Here is a 14,914-nt window from a genome sequence, read left to right as displayed (position 1 = left end):
CATGATCCTTGACATAAATGGAGTACCTTGGTCAGTCAAAATTTCTTTTGGTATTCCCACTCTACTAAATACCTGCACCAGCTCCCTAGCTATCGCCTTGGTTGTGATAGTGCGTAAAGGGACAGCCTCAGGATATCGAGTGGCATAGTCCATAATTACCAGGATATACTGATGGCCCCGAGCAGACTTTAACAAGGGCCCCACGAGATCCATGGCTATTCTGTCAAACGGGACCTCTATAATAGGCATGGGAACTAGTGGGCTCCTGAAATGGGGTCTAGGGGCATGATACTGGCATTCAGGACAGGAAGAACAATATTCAGACACTTCTTTATAAACCCCTGGCCAAAAGAACCTTTGTAAAACTCTTTCAGTGGTTTTTTCTGCCCCTAAATGTCCTGCGGTAACGTGACTATGAGCTAAATCTAGTACCGTTCTCCGATAAGGCTGGGGAACTACCAGCTGTTCCACCACATCCTCACCCCTTTTGACAATGTGGTACAAGAGCTCATTACAGATGGCCATGTGGGGATACGTAACCCTGTCACCTGGTACCACAGGTTCCCCATTAACAATCTTAACATTCTCTCTAGCCTTTATTAAGGTAGGATCCTTTAACTGTTCAGACGCAAACAGATCCTTCTTTACCTCCAGGTCAGGCACGCTTTCAGTTCTAACTATTATGTCTCTGTTCCCGGCAAGAGGGTCCTCACTGGACTCCCCATCTGTCACTTCCCCAGCCAAACTAGCAAAAGGCAAAGGGCCAGAAAGTTCCGAAGACCCACGTACATCCATAAAATCACCGGTATTATCAACTGGCTTTTTACTTCTCACATCTGTTGATAACCGTGATTCCCACAGTTTCCAAAAATGAGGAAAATCCCTCCCTATTATGGCCTCATGCACCAAGGTAGGGACCAGTCCCACTTTAACCATTGCTGACCCACAACAAGTTTCTATATTCACCTCAGCAGTGGCATAATGTTGGGTATCCCCATGTATGCAAGTTACCCCAATAGGTATTTGCTGGACCTTTAAGGGGTTCACTAACCCAGCTTTCACGAGGGTAACTAAACTTCCTGAATCTAGCAAGGCCTCTACCCGGTTACCCTCTAAGAACACATCACACATTTGTTTTTCCAGCTCAGGTGAAGGTACCACAGTACAGGCTAACCTAGCAAAGAAAGACATTCTGCAACATTCAAAGGCAGCATCACATTGCATGGGTTCTTGCGTGACTGGGCAATTGGCAATAACATGACCTGGCATACCACACCTAAAACATTTAACCACACGATTATCAACCCGTTTGGGCAGCATAGACCGTTCTAGCCCCATTGGCCTGTCTCCAGGGCCAGTGTTTACAGTCTCTCCAGCCTTGCGTTCTCTTAACCGCCCAGCAACGTTTTCCCACGGAACAGTCTTACCAGTCTTTACTGAAGGGCGCTGTCGAGGATCTATGGGTTGCTGGGTGGTCATCAGTAGTTCCTCTGCTGCCAAATACCTCTCTACCATGTCCACTAATTAGTCAGCAGTACCCGGGTTTCCATGGCTCACCCACTTGCGCAGGACCATGGGCAAAGATCTCAAGTAGCGGTCCATGACGACTCTTTCCACCATCTGGGGACCAGTTAATGTCTCTGGCTGTAGCCATTTTTTTGTTAGCTGAATAAGGTCGTGCATCTGGGAGCGCGGAGGCTTCTCCATGGCGTACAGCCAACGGTGCACCCGTTGTGCTCGTACTGACAGCGTGACTCCCAGGCGGGTCAGGATCTCAGTCTTTAGTTTATCATAGTCCCGAGCCTCAGCAGGGCTTAAATCAAAGTAAGCTTTTTGGGGCTCACCTGACAGGAAAGGTGCCAGCAGACTGGCCCACTGTGCTTTTGGCCAGTTCTCACGCTCTGCAGTCCTTTCAAACGTGGTCAAGTAGGCCTCCACATCATCAGCCTCTGTCATTTTCTGCAGGAAGTGACTGGCCCGTATAGAACTAGAGCTGGTCGGAGCACTGACGGCCACATCTCCAATCCGGGCTGCAAGGCTCTGCACCACTTCTGTTAAGGCCTCTCTATCCTGACGCTGTTGCCTGTAAAGTTCATCAACAACTGCCTGCTGTTGTCTCTTATTTTCCTCCATTGCCACCTGCTGCTGTCTGTTGGCCTCCTGCTGTAGTCTCCAATTTTCCTCCATTGCCACCTGCTGTTGTCTCCTATTTTCTTCCATTGCCACCTGCTGCTGTCGGTTGGCCTCCTGCTGAGCCGCTGTAGCTTGCAGCAAGGCTTTAAGCAGATCCTCCATGTCGACAGATTTTTCAGGCGGCTTTGTAGCTGCTTTCACCCAGGACATATATCAAACCCTCAGGGGTGAGTCTCAGTAACTTCACACTGGGCTGTATCTGCATAAACCACCGTTTTCTGCAGGCCTCACAAAGCTGCTGCTTTCACTTATGCGCAGAACGGTGTGCTCGCATTCTCCACCAAGTTGTAACACTGTAGGGGTGCAAGGCGCCTTTTCCTGGGGAATATGGCCGCACGCAGCAGCTGAGGAACAACACAAGTCCAGTTTCTGGTACAACTGACCCCGGCCAGTTTTATTGAAACAGAAAATAAAACAAAACCCAAAAATAAAAATACCTTGCCTGTCCGGCACTAACTAAACATAAGATATTCCTAACTGTCACTAAACAAAACACAGAGTTCTTCAGTACATACTGTATAGCTTACTTGCATCAGAAAGCGTGTCTCTCACACACAGATCCTGCAGCCTTCCCAGGCAGTCTGCCCATACTAATCAGGTTAGAAGCACTATATCACTCTTACACAGCTGAAACCCTGATTAGCTCTCTGTGAGGCCAAAGACCCGAACTGGGCCCAATGTCTAGAACTCGCCTTATCTCTCTCTCAGAGCCTTTACCCAGCTTTTACAGCAAACTGAAAAGGTTCAGACAAAACAAAAAGCATTTTTCCTAGAAGTTAACATTTTCTAAAACATGTAAGACAAGAACCTGGGACAAATATACCTGCCCTCAAACACTATCCCAGTGTTCTTGTCACATATCCCCCTCCCCTGTTTCGACCTAGGGGCCGGAACACTTGTAGCCCCCAAACAGAAGATGCGAGACAATGCATCTGCGTTGGCCAATTGTGTTCCCGGTCTATGTTCGATAGTAAACTTAAAGTCCTGCAACGCTAGAAACCATCTAGTTACACGAGCATTCTTGCCTCTATTTACATACATCCATTTTAAAGGGGCATGGTCTGTCACTAGTCTGAATTGTCTACCCAAGAGGTAATATCTCAAGGTATCTAGTGCCCACTTAATGGCTTAATGGCCCAGACTTACGGCGGCTTCGTTTGACGGCATGGAATTTGAGCGGAGCATCCTAGCCCACAAAGGGCTTTCCAAAAAGGTCATTGCCACTGTAATGCAAGCCAAAAAACCTGTGACGTCGAAACACTATCATCATATCCCTCTGCAGAATTCAACTTGGGAAGGTTCCTACGATTCCTGCAGGCTGGAGTGGATAAAGGCTTACGTCTGGGATCCATTAAGGTCCAGATTTCAGCTCTTTCCATCTTCTTTCAGAAGAAGTTGTCTCTCTTGCCAGAAGTTCAGACCTTTCTTGCAAGGGGTGCTTCACATACAACCTTCAATCGTGCCGCCTACGACACCTTGGGATCTGGATGCAGTATTACATTTTCTACAGTACTCCTGGTTTGAACCTCTGACGACAGTAGAAGATAAGTACCTCACGTGGAAAATGGTGATGTTACTGGCCTTGGCTTCTGCTAGGCGTGTCTCAGATTGGGGGCCTTTTCATGCAAAAGACCATACTTGAGGGGTCATTCCGAGTTGATCGCTCGCTAGCTAGTTTTAGCAGCCGTGCAAACGCTATGCCGCCGTCCACTGGGGAGTATATTTTAGCTTAGCAGAAGTACGAACGCTTGTGCAGCCGAGCTCTGCAAAAACAGTTTGTGCAGTTTCAGAGTAGCTCTGAACCTACTCAGCGCTTGCGATCACTTCAGCCTATTCGTGTCGGGATTTGATGTCATACACCCGCCCAGCGAACGCCCATCCACGTCTGCATTTTTTCAGACACTCCCTGAAAACGGTCAGTTGACACCCAGTAGCGCCCCCTTCCTGTCAATCTTCTTGCGGCCGTCAGTGTGAAGGAAAACTTCGCTAGAACCTGAGTACAAACACAAAGGGATTTGTACCCATACTTTGCGCGTGAGCGCTCTATGATGCGCAGAAAAAGGGTTGCCCTGCTTCTATGGAGTCCACTGCTCGTTGGATAAGGCTTACTATCCAGCAGGCCTATGTGTCGGCAGCCTTACCGGTTCCACAGTCTCTGAAGGCCCACTCTACAAGATCGGTGGGCTCTTCCTGGGTGGCTGCCCGCGGAGTCTCAGCCCTGCAACTATGCCGAGCTGCTACCTAGTCGGGGAAGAACACCTTTGAGAAGTTCTACAAGTTTGATACCCTGACCAAAGAGGATATCCAGTTTGGGCAGGCTGTGCTGCAGATGTGTCCACATGTTCCCGCCCGTTCTGGAACCTTTGGGACATCCCCATCATACTAACCTGTCCCCAATATCCCTTATGAATGCTAGAGAAAATAGGATTTTCAATGCGGTAAATCGTTTTCTCGTAGTCCATAAGGGATATTGGGGGCCCGCCTCTGTGCGGTGACTTTCTGCAGGTTCTCTGTATGTGTTCCTGTTCAGTTGTTGCTGTTAATGTTGCCAGATGTTGCTGGCTAAGTTATTTATTGGTGTGCTGGTGTGAAATTCTCACCACACTTTTTGTTATGTTCCTTCTCTCAAGTATGTCATTCTCCTTCGGGCGCGGTTTACCTATAACTGAGCTGTGGGAGGAGGCATGGAGGGCAGGAGCCAGCACACCCAGTTGAAGAAATTTGAGGTGCACTGGCTCCTTTGGACACGTCTATACCCCGTTGTACTAATCTGTCCCCAATATCCCTTATGGACTACGAGAAAAGGATTTACCGTATTTAAAATCCTATTTTTTGGAAGCATTTGCAGTACAACATTGATCAGTAAAGTGAGTTTTTTTGGTTTTTCAAATTATACAGTGCAAAAAATATTCTGATCCAAAGTTTTTTCACAAAAGGAAATAACGTGCAGATTAAAAAATAAATGTGTTAACACTTTAATGGAAGTGCATTTACTTCTTTCGGGGATGGTTATTGTACACGAGAGATCTAGAGATGAGCAAAATGTATAAAACTGTTCTGCAGAAGATGCACCTCATTATAAAGTTCCCTGCAGAATGTTGCGCATTTCCCCAAGTGGACCTGCCATTATGGGCCTGATTCTTAGTCAGAAGCAACTGCCACTGTCCTTTTGTCTTTTGCCACAGTTGTGTTCGTGACTGTATGCTAATGCAGCTACAAAGCCCTTCCCTGGAATACATCAGTGCGTGCGAATGTGCAGTAACTGAGATTACCGTCTGTTGTGTCTATGGACACACTGTCGGTTGCATCATCAAAACTTGCACCAGTATTATGGCAGGTACAGCTAATCCATTGTAGTCGACACTTCCATAAAATGCAATATCTCTGTGCATCTTTTTAGCCACCCCGTTAGCTCCTAATCGGCATCCAGGAATGCCCCTCACATTTCTGCATCTGCGCATCTACATTTTTTCTGTGACTCTGTATGGACAAAATGTGGATGCATGTGCAGTGCGACTCTGACACAAGGGGGGTCATTCCGAGTTGTTAGCTCGTTGCCGATTTTCGCTATACTGCGATTAGTCGCTTACTGCGCATGCGCAAGGTTCGCAGAGCGCATGCGCTTAGTTATTTTACACAAAAGTTAGGTATTTTACTCACGGCATAACAAAGCTTTTTCATCGCTGTGCTGATCGTAGTGTGATTGACAGGAAGTGGGTGTTTCTGGGCGGAAACTGGCCGTTTTATGGGACTGTGCAGAAAAATGCAGGCGTTCGCGTTGCAAAACGCAGGAGTGGCTGGAGAAACGGGGGAGTGGTTGGGCAAACGCTGGGTGTGTTTGTGACGTCAAACCAGGAACGAAAAGGACTGAGCTGGTCGCAATGGCTGAGTAAGTCTGGAGCTACTCACAAACTGCTAAGAAATTTCTATTTGCAATTCTGCTAATCTTTCGTTCGCTATTCTGCTAAGCTAAGATACACTCCCAGAGGGCGGCGGCTTAGCGTGTGCAATGCTGCTAAAAGCAGCTAGCGAGCGAACAACTCGGAAGCACCCCAAAGAGCAGATGAATAAAACATCAGCTGTTTACCAAATCGCATTCTTTTCAAATCCGGCCTTTGTGTTGTACACACAATCTCCTCTATAATATTTGCTTTACCAGGAGTGATTCCTTATTGGTTCTCTTTCACTGCCTTCATGTTATGATGTATTATGCCATGCTAGCACAAAATATGGTAAATGCTATAAAAGGCTTTATTATACAGAGACAGCAGGAGGCAGACACTGAACAGCAGAGTAAAAAGGGAAAATGGTTTGATAAAGTTGTGGGATACATGGTTAAAAATAGGATGGTCCAATAAGACCATGTGCAAGAGACACTCCCCTCTAAAGCATTAATAGTCTTTGCCACCAGCGTAGCTCACCAGCGACCTGTAATCTTTGGGTAATGAATTAGTTCAGATGCACGGACTGGACAGCACACTTATAAAAAATGTTTTTAACCATGGTCATTTACAGGTTTCTGTACTGCGCATGTGTAAAAGTGAAGATTGCACGTGTACAGTACATCTGCAGAGAACTTTGGGTGAAATAACACTTTGTACAGGTGTCTTTTGGTGGTTTGTTCTGTATGCAGGTGTCTTGAATCCCACCACAGTGTGAAATAGTGCTTGATAAAATGGTGATTAAAAAGTGTATTTAGTACTTTAAAAATAAAATATATATATTCTGTTTTTATTATAAAATTCAATGTTATACAAGTATAGCATACATTTCACCCCGTTAGGAGAATATTACTATATTAAATAACAATCAGTAATCCGGAGTGAGTAAAAAGTGTAACTACAATGTAACGTGGTCAATATAACCAAATGCATTTATCAGTGATAAACATAGGATTATGTTCTCTTATTCCAGATAGGTGCACTTGTAAAGACACTGTAACTTCTTTAATTGCATCTTATTGCATTTAAGCTGCATTACCATTGAGATGTATGTTTTCAGCTGTGTTGCAGCTAGTATGATGCACTGAAATGGAACATGAAGCATTCACAATGACATAGGAGGTAAATCAGAGTTGATCGCAGCAGCAAATTTGTTAGCATTTGGGCAAAACCATGTGCACTGCTAGGGGGGCAGATATAACATTTGCAGAGAGTTAGATTTGGGGGGGTTATATTGTTTCTGTGCAGAGTAAATACTGGCTGCTTTATTTTTACACTGCAATTTAGATTTCAGTTTGAACACCCCCCCACTCTAATCTAACTCTCTCTGCACATGTTATATCTGCACCCCCCCCCTGCCGTGCACATGGTTTTGCCCAACTGCTAACAAATTTGCTGCTGCGATCAGATCTGAATTACCCCCATAATGCAGTATAACACCACTTAAGCACATGCAAAATGACAAATATGAATGGTCTCAGTTGGCAGAATTATTTTTCTTTTCATTCTGCGCTTAATAGACATATTAAACAAATAATGTTAATGTTAATGTAAGAGTATATTGTAAATAGTTAACTAGATTGCAGAGATTTATGTTTCATGGTAATCCATTTAGTGAGCTTTTGTAGCAGAATTTATGTAGTTATGCAATAAGTAAACTTTAAAGTGGTCAGTTACTAAAGCTATAGAAAACAAAAATGACACTGTATATGTGTGTTTTGTGGCCAGTACAGGTGTCTGGAATCTCACAAAGGTGCTTGGGTAAATGAGGATTAAGAAAAGTGTAACTGCAGTATAACTTGTGGCTAATATAGACAAATCATTTTGTTAGTGTGTATCTGACATATAGGGCAGATTTAGCAAAGCTTGAGGAGAAATAAAGTACCAACCATCCAGCTCTTGTCATCCTGTAACGCGATGGGTATGGCATGCCGGCAGCCAGGATCACGGTGGTCAGCATACCGACACTGAGATCCCACCCGCCAGAATGCCAGTGGGGGGGGGGGGGGGGGGGGGGGTGAGTGCAACGAAGCCCCTTGCGGGTGCTCGCCACGCTGCGGGCTCGGTGTTCTATTCCCACTCTATGGGTGTTTTGGATACCCACGAGTGGGAATAGCCCCTGTTAGCAGGGATTCCGGCTGATGGCATTGTCCAGGATCCCGACTGCCGGCAATGTAACCGCATCCCTCTGTAACATGGCAGGTAGGAGCTGGTTGGTACTTTATCTCTCTCCAAGCTTTGCCCCATACTCTGCTCCCAACATGTGACATACCATTTGGCAGCATGTCAACCACATGGTGACTGGTGCTAATCATACACAGTAACACATGGTTTGAAAGTAGGAGTTACATTTACTTTTTAAAGGAAAATTCTTATTTTTGTTTGCAGTCAGGAAAACTCGATCCTCATTATCCTAAAGTTTGCGGTCACAAAGGAAATGTGTTGGACATCAAGTGGAACCCCTTTGATGACTACGTAATCGCTTCCTGTTCAGAGGATGCATCTGTAAGTCTATTAAAGATTATACTTGATTGGTAACAGAAATGGTAGTTCATGGATGCTGAAAAGGCTTTATAATTGGAAAAAGATGTAGATGTAACAGATACTTGAATTCAGATAAATGAGAAAAATATAAAATATGAATTAATCTTATTTATCGCATATCATCTTCATAATTCCATGTCATGCTTAATGACTAGTTGTCAGGAACTGCAGTACCTAGAGCAAGTGCATGCTACAGTGTTCCCCACAGCATACCTCCAAACTGTCCTGATTTTTACGGGACAGTCCCGTTTCTTTGTCAGGATGGGAAAAATCAGGCATCTTTACCATGTTTCATTTCTCAGATTCCCCAATGGTTTGGCTGAAGATTGGCAGTGCCGGTGGGTCGTGGAATCATGGTTGCAGATGTATAGGGGCCATTAGCTGCCTAAATTGGTGGTAAAATGACATGCGGCTGAGGTTTACATTTTCTAAGGTTTAGATTACCATGGTAACAGCTGACACAATATGCATTTTTTAGTCAGTCATGCTAATCTTTATGATGTTAATAAACTACCCTGCTTCTTTATTGAGTAATCTGAACTGGTAATGCAGAAGATTAATTTTATGGGTTCTAATTTTATGGGGTATATGCAATTGCGGTCGAATTCCGGCTGGAATTTGACCGTTTTTGGATTCGACACAATTCGACAGTTGAATCCCGGCCGCCGGGACCCGAATTCGACATATTCAATAGAAAACGGATTCGACAGTCCCGCTGTCGAAAAACGGACCAATTGACGAATAGTGTGCGTCCTGGATTCGACTTCATGGACGGCACAAAAGTGTTAAAAAAAAAAAAACTGAAAAAAATTGCGTGGGGTCCCCCCTCCTAAGCATAACCAGCCTCGGGTTCTTTGAGCCGGTCCTGGTTGTAAAAATACGGGGGGAAAAATTACATGGGATCCCCCGTATTTTAACAACCAGCACCGGGCTCTGCGTCCGGTCCTGGTGCCAAAAATACGGGGGACAAAAGACGTAGGGGTCCCCTGTATTTTTAACACCAGCACCGGGCTCCACTAGTCAGAGAGATAATGCCACAGCCGGGGACACTTTTATATCGGTCCCTGCGGCTCTGGCATTAAATCACTAACTAGTCACCCCTGGCCGTGGTACCCTGGAGGAGTGGGGACCCCTTAAATCAAGGGTTCCCCCCCCCCCCAGCCACCCAAGGGCCAGGGGTGAAGCCCGAGGCTGTGTCCCCCCCCCCCCCCCCCCATCCAAGGGCGGCGGATGGGAGGCTGATAGCCAAGTGTAAAAAAAAGAATATTGTTTTTTGTAGCAGAACTACAAATCCCAGCAAGCCTCCCCGCAAGCTGGTACTTGGAGAACCACAAGTACCAGCATGCGGGGGGGGGGGGGGAACGGGCCCGCTGGTACCTGTAGTTCTTCTACAAAAAAAAATACCCAGATAAAAACAGTACACACACACCGTAACAGTACAACTTTATTACATACATGCACACCGACATACACACATACTTACCTATGTTGACACGAGGCTCGGTCCCCTTCTCAACGTAGAATCCACGGGGTACCTGTAAATAAAATTATACTCACAACAATCCAGTGTAGATCGGTCCTCTTCTTAGTTTGTAATCCACGTACTTGGCAAAATAAAAAACCACAAAACACGATCCACGCACTGAAAGGGGTCCCATGTTTACACATGGGACCCCTTTCCCCGACTGCCGGGACCCCCCGTGACTGCTGTCAAAGAGGGTCCTTTCAGCCAATCAGGGAGTGCCACGTTGTGGCACTCTCCTGATTGGCTGTGCGCGTCTGAGCTGTCAGGCGGCGCATAGCACATAGGCGCTCCATTATATTCAATGGTGGGAACTTTGCGGGTTAGCGGTTGACCGCGAGGTTACTCGCGGTCAACCGCTGACCGCAAAGTTCCCACCATTGGATATAATGGAGCGCCTATGTGCTACATTGTATCTCGAGTGCGCCGCCTGACAGCTCAGACGCGCACAGCCAATCAGGAGAGTGCCATGACGTGGCGCTCCCTGATTGGCTGAAGGGACCCTCTTTGACAGCAGTCACGGGGAGTCCCGGCATTCGGGGAAAGGGGTCCCATGTGTAAACATGGGACCCCTTTTAGCCGCATTTTTACCATTGCAGACATGTCGAATTTGAGTAAATGTCGAATTGCAAAAAGTCGAATCTGAAACGGCAGTTTTTTTGTCGAAAAGTACTGTATTGCATTGTCGAATCCAATTCGACAGGTTTTTTTTTGTCGAAAATGCCCCGTTTTTCGACATTTGCGGCAATTCGACCGCAATTGCATATACCCCTATATATATATATTTGCATCTCTGTAAAGCGCTGCGGAAAATGTGTGCGCTATATAAATAATTGGTAATAAATAAATAATAAATGATGCTTGTAATAATTTATATTGTTGTTGTGTGAAGAGATTATAGCATAACAGAACTGTAATCTAGAAAGTGTAAAGTCTGTTGCAAAAATTTCACAATAGCGGCAGTTAGAAATATTAACTTTATAAACGTTGCACAAACACTGTTTACTTAAAACTATCTGAAAATGTCAGTGTTTAAATTATAACTTGTTACTACAAATCCCAGAGTTGCATTAAACTGTAGATTATTTGTTTTCTTCTATTTAAAGTTCTATGCAAAAATAAGCACTGGTAAATCCCCATATTGCAATTTATGTTAAACTGGCCAATTGCATCAATGTCAAACATTTCCTGTTTTTAAATAAAATACAGTTTGGAGTGAATATATGTTTAAATAATGTATCATCCCTCTGCCACTCCAGTTAGGTGGAGAGTGCTGTAGATTAGATTATACTTTTGTGTTTAAATATTTCTGTGGTCACATTTTCTCATACCCCATTTCTAGCCTATGTGCCCGCTTATTCACCAGGTGTCCACAAATTGTTATGCTCGGACGATGCCCTGTATCTTTAGGTTTATGGGCAGATAGTCCCTATCCCATATAGAGGGTGATTTTGAGACAGTGATGCTGGGAGAGGCAGATGGTGGTGCAGTGGAAGATGGAGAGGCAGTTAGTGACAGGGTGCGGTAAGGAGAGAGAGAGAGAGAGAGAGAGAGAGGGGAGAGTGAGGGAGGAGGGGACAGAGAGGGGGGAAAGAGAGTGAGGAGTGAGAGAGAAGCAGGAGGGAGAGAAGGGGAAGAGTGAGAGATGGGGATGAGCGAGGGAAGAGTAGGGGAGAGCTAGGGGTCGATCGGGTGCATATCATCGTGGCAGCGGCCGCAATCTACGGAGGCCTGAATTTGCACATTGCCACATAGGGCTCCAAGCACTTTAGTGCAAATTCAGCATGCGAAGGGTGCGAGATCTAGTGCCGTTGCTGATGTTTAAATGGTGCGGCAACGGCACATCGCACTCTTCGTGGGTTATAGGATTGACCCTATAGAATAAGTTGGGAGAGTGAGAGAGAGGAGTGAGACAGGGAGAAAGTGAGTTGTTGCGAGATTCACAATCCCCGTTTACTCTCCTACGACAGTGAGTACTTCTATATGTCCCCGGCTTCCCGCTCTCCACCGCAAAGATGGGAGTGTTCGGGAGGGATGTGTTGCTACCCAAAGTCCCATGGAGGCGCTGCGATACCTGATGCGTGTATCATGCACACCGGCATAGTCTCCTGTCTCATATGCCACGCAACACTACTCATGGGTCTCGCAACAGTTGGTATGCTGGTTGGCTGTCTATTACTGTAGTGGGTGATGCAGTTGCTTAAAAAATATATATATTTTTTTACCCTAAATGACAGGGGGGTGGGGGTGGCACGTGCCGTGGGGGTGGAACATGCCCTTCGAATCTGCCACTGCATTATGGCACATTGTATTGCCCCCAGTTCACATTATGGCAGATTTTACTGCCCTCAATTCATATTATGCCACATTTTAGAGCCCCTCAGTTCACGTTATGGCACAATTTAGTGCCCCAGTTCACATTATTCCACATTGTAGATCCCACAGACCCCAAACATTATGTTACATTGTAGTTCCTCCAAATTATATAATGCGACACAGTGCACCAGGTACAATTATACATCCCCACATGCTACTCAGACTAGACCACTGCTGCTCACCTAGGGGATCTCTGCTGCAGTTGCCTCTTCTAAAAGAAGTAGGCACAAATACAAAGTAGACAAAAAGCAGGAGGCCAGGTGCAGCTAGGGTGGTCCTACAGATGAAGACAAGCAGAATCCAATCCAGTTGGGAACACACAGAAGTCTTCATCTGTAAATGAAAGGTGGCCAGTTTTACTGACCGCTCTAAGTCCCAATCACAATAGATGTCATGAAGATGAGAACAAAGCTGGAGTGGCTGTAGTACATCACTGCTGTGGGGGCTCTGATGGAGGTGGGGAGCCCCTTTGATGCCTTGGCCGCTGGAGGGAGAGGAAATCATCAGGCAGGACAAGGGACTTGCAACTAGGTTCTCCCAAGAGACAGAGGAGGCTGTATTCGTGAAGCATCCTCAGCAGGAGCTACTTCTTAAATCTGGACATTGCAGCAGGAGGGCTCAAATAAATTGAGTATGGAGCAGTAAGCTCTCCTCCCAGGGGTCTAGCCAAGCTGCCAGTGATCATAAGGAGCGCAGCTCTAAAGTGCAAGTGTGCAGTCTAGGAAACCAATAGACAGCTCATATGGCTCCATTACCCAAAAAGGTTAAAACATATCAAAACTGTCCTGAACTTTCAGGAGTGGGGGTGCCACTTGCTAACAGGTGGATGGGGTACTAAGCTGAACTGAACTATATTTTAATAGTAAGCAGTTCCTTGAATGGAAATGGGAATGGGATCTCTCTGCTGCAGTGCCCGGCTACTGTACAAGAACACACCAGTCATGTAGTCTGCGTCCAGATGCCCCAATTTCGTTATGTTACTAGGTAAAGTTCTTTTCCTTTCAATTATTGAAATGAATTAGTTCAGAGGTGGGTGGTGGGCTGGTTAGGATTGTGGCTACAGACTACGTGATGTGGCATTAGAGTCAAGAATATTGCTGCATATAGTCAGCATAAACAGATAGATATGTGCTTTGTATGCTAAACAAATCTTCAGCTGACACACCAGGAATTAGTGATGGTCACAGAACAGAGAAGCATTGTGGGAAGAAAAGCCTGTAGGCAAAGTCATACACAAATGAAGTTACATATTGATTGGTTTATTGTTAAACAATAGACGGTCAGTATGGTTGTGGCTGCCCCTGATCTCACATGGAAGCAGCTGATTGATTTGTAAAAAAGAAAAAAAAAAAAACTCACCGGAAGGAGTCAGGCGTTGTACAAATGTTTTTAGTTCATGTGAACTGTGATTGAAGATCACTATACAAATAAATTCTTGAGAAGACTGAAACCAAAGGGCATCCTTTGTTCACAGGAGCGAGCAATCATAAATGGACTTTTGTACCAGAGTATAATCCTAGCTTTCAATATAAGGCTATCATGTATTGTAAGCAATGAGATGAAAAGTGGCAGATGTGTCTGTCTGCATGATCATGACAGCTGTATTATGCTATAATACAATCTATAAACCGTTTGGAGAATTTGCATGTTGGTATTTGTCACTGACACCCACCGCTGAGAACGCTGTTAAAATACATCAATAGATTAAAGTCTTATGACTAATTCCGAAAATCTGTAAACTTTAGACTTTCTATGAGAATAAAGTGTCATGGTCAAAATCCTTCAACCTTAACCATTCTTTACTTGCCTAATTTACTGAAATAATGGCTTAGTTGTCCCCTGTGTGGAACTGGCCCTTTAGTTTGCAAGTGGGAGAAACCACAAAAGACTCAAGGAAAGCAAGTCCTCATACTCACTGTGGCTTTATGTTCATGGGTTGGGGCTGAAATACTGGCGCTCGGGATGCTGGCGGTCAAAATACCGACCGCGTATTTTTGGGAAACAAATCTAAATACTCCAACCCTCCCTTCCCGCAGCCTAAACTAAACCCCGCCGCCTATCCCTAAATATCCCCAGTGGTGCCTAAACTAAACCCCCCTTCCCGCAGCCTAACCCTACCCCCCCCCAACCCCCCCCCCCCCCCCCCACACACACACAGCCTAACCCTCCCGGGGGATACATAACCCTGACCCCCCTCCTTCCCGCAGCCTAAACCTAAACCCCCCTTCCTGTAGCCTAACCCTCCCCCCACAGCCTAAACCTAAACACCCTCATCCTTTTATGGTAAGGAAAGGTAAAAGAAACAGTTAAGGGAGGGGATGTCCTGTCAAAGGTTGAA

The 14,914-nt window shown here is 45.5% G+C and overlaps 1 protein-coding gene across 3 annotated transcripts in view; it reads left to right on the top strand.

Moving 5' to 3' along the window:
- The window catches only part of CORO2A (coronin 2A), a 435,475-nt gene that overhangs the window by 308,719 nt on the left and 111,842 nt on the right, over positions 1-14,914 (top strand). For all 3 annotated transcript variants that reach the window (XM_063914669.1, XM_063914671.1, XM_063914670.1), the window contains exon 3: positions 8,523-8,639. In XM_063914669.1, coding sequence (XP_063770739.1) covers positions 8,523-8,639 — 117 coding nt within the window. The remainder of the gene's footprint in view (positions 1-8,522; positions 8,640-14,914) is intronic.

Source organism: Pseudophryne corroboree, chromosome 1 (genome assembly GCF_028390025.1).
Source record: "Pseudophryne corroboree isolate aPseCor3 chromosome 1, aPseCor3.hap2, whole genome shotgun sequence".
Classification (NCBI taxonomy): domain Eukaryota; kingdom Metazoa; phylum Chordata; class Amphibia; order Anura; family Myobatrachidae; genus Pseudophryne; species Pseudophryne corroboree.
Note: the sequence above shows the minus strand (reverse complement) of the source record. Positions and strands in the feature narration are given on the sequence as shown.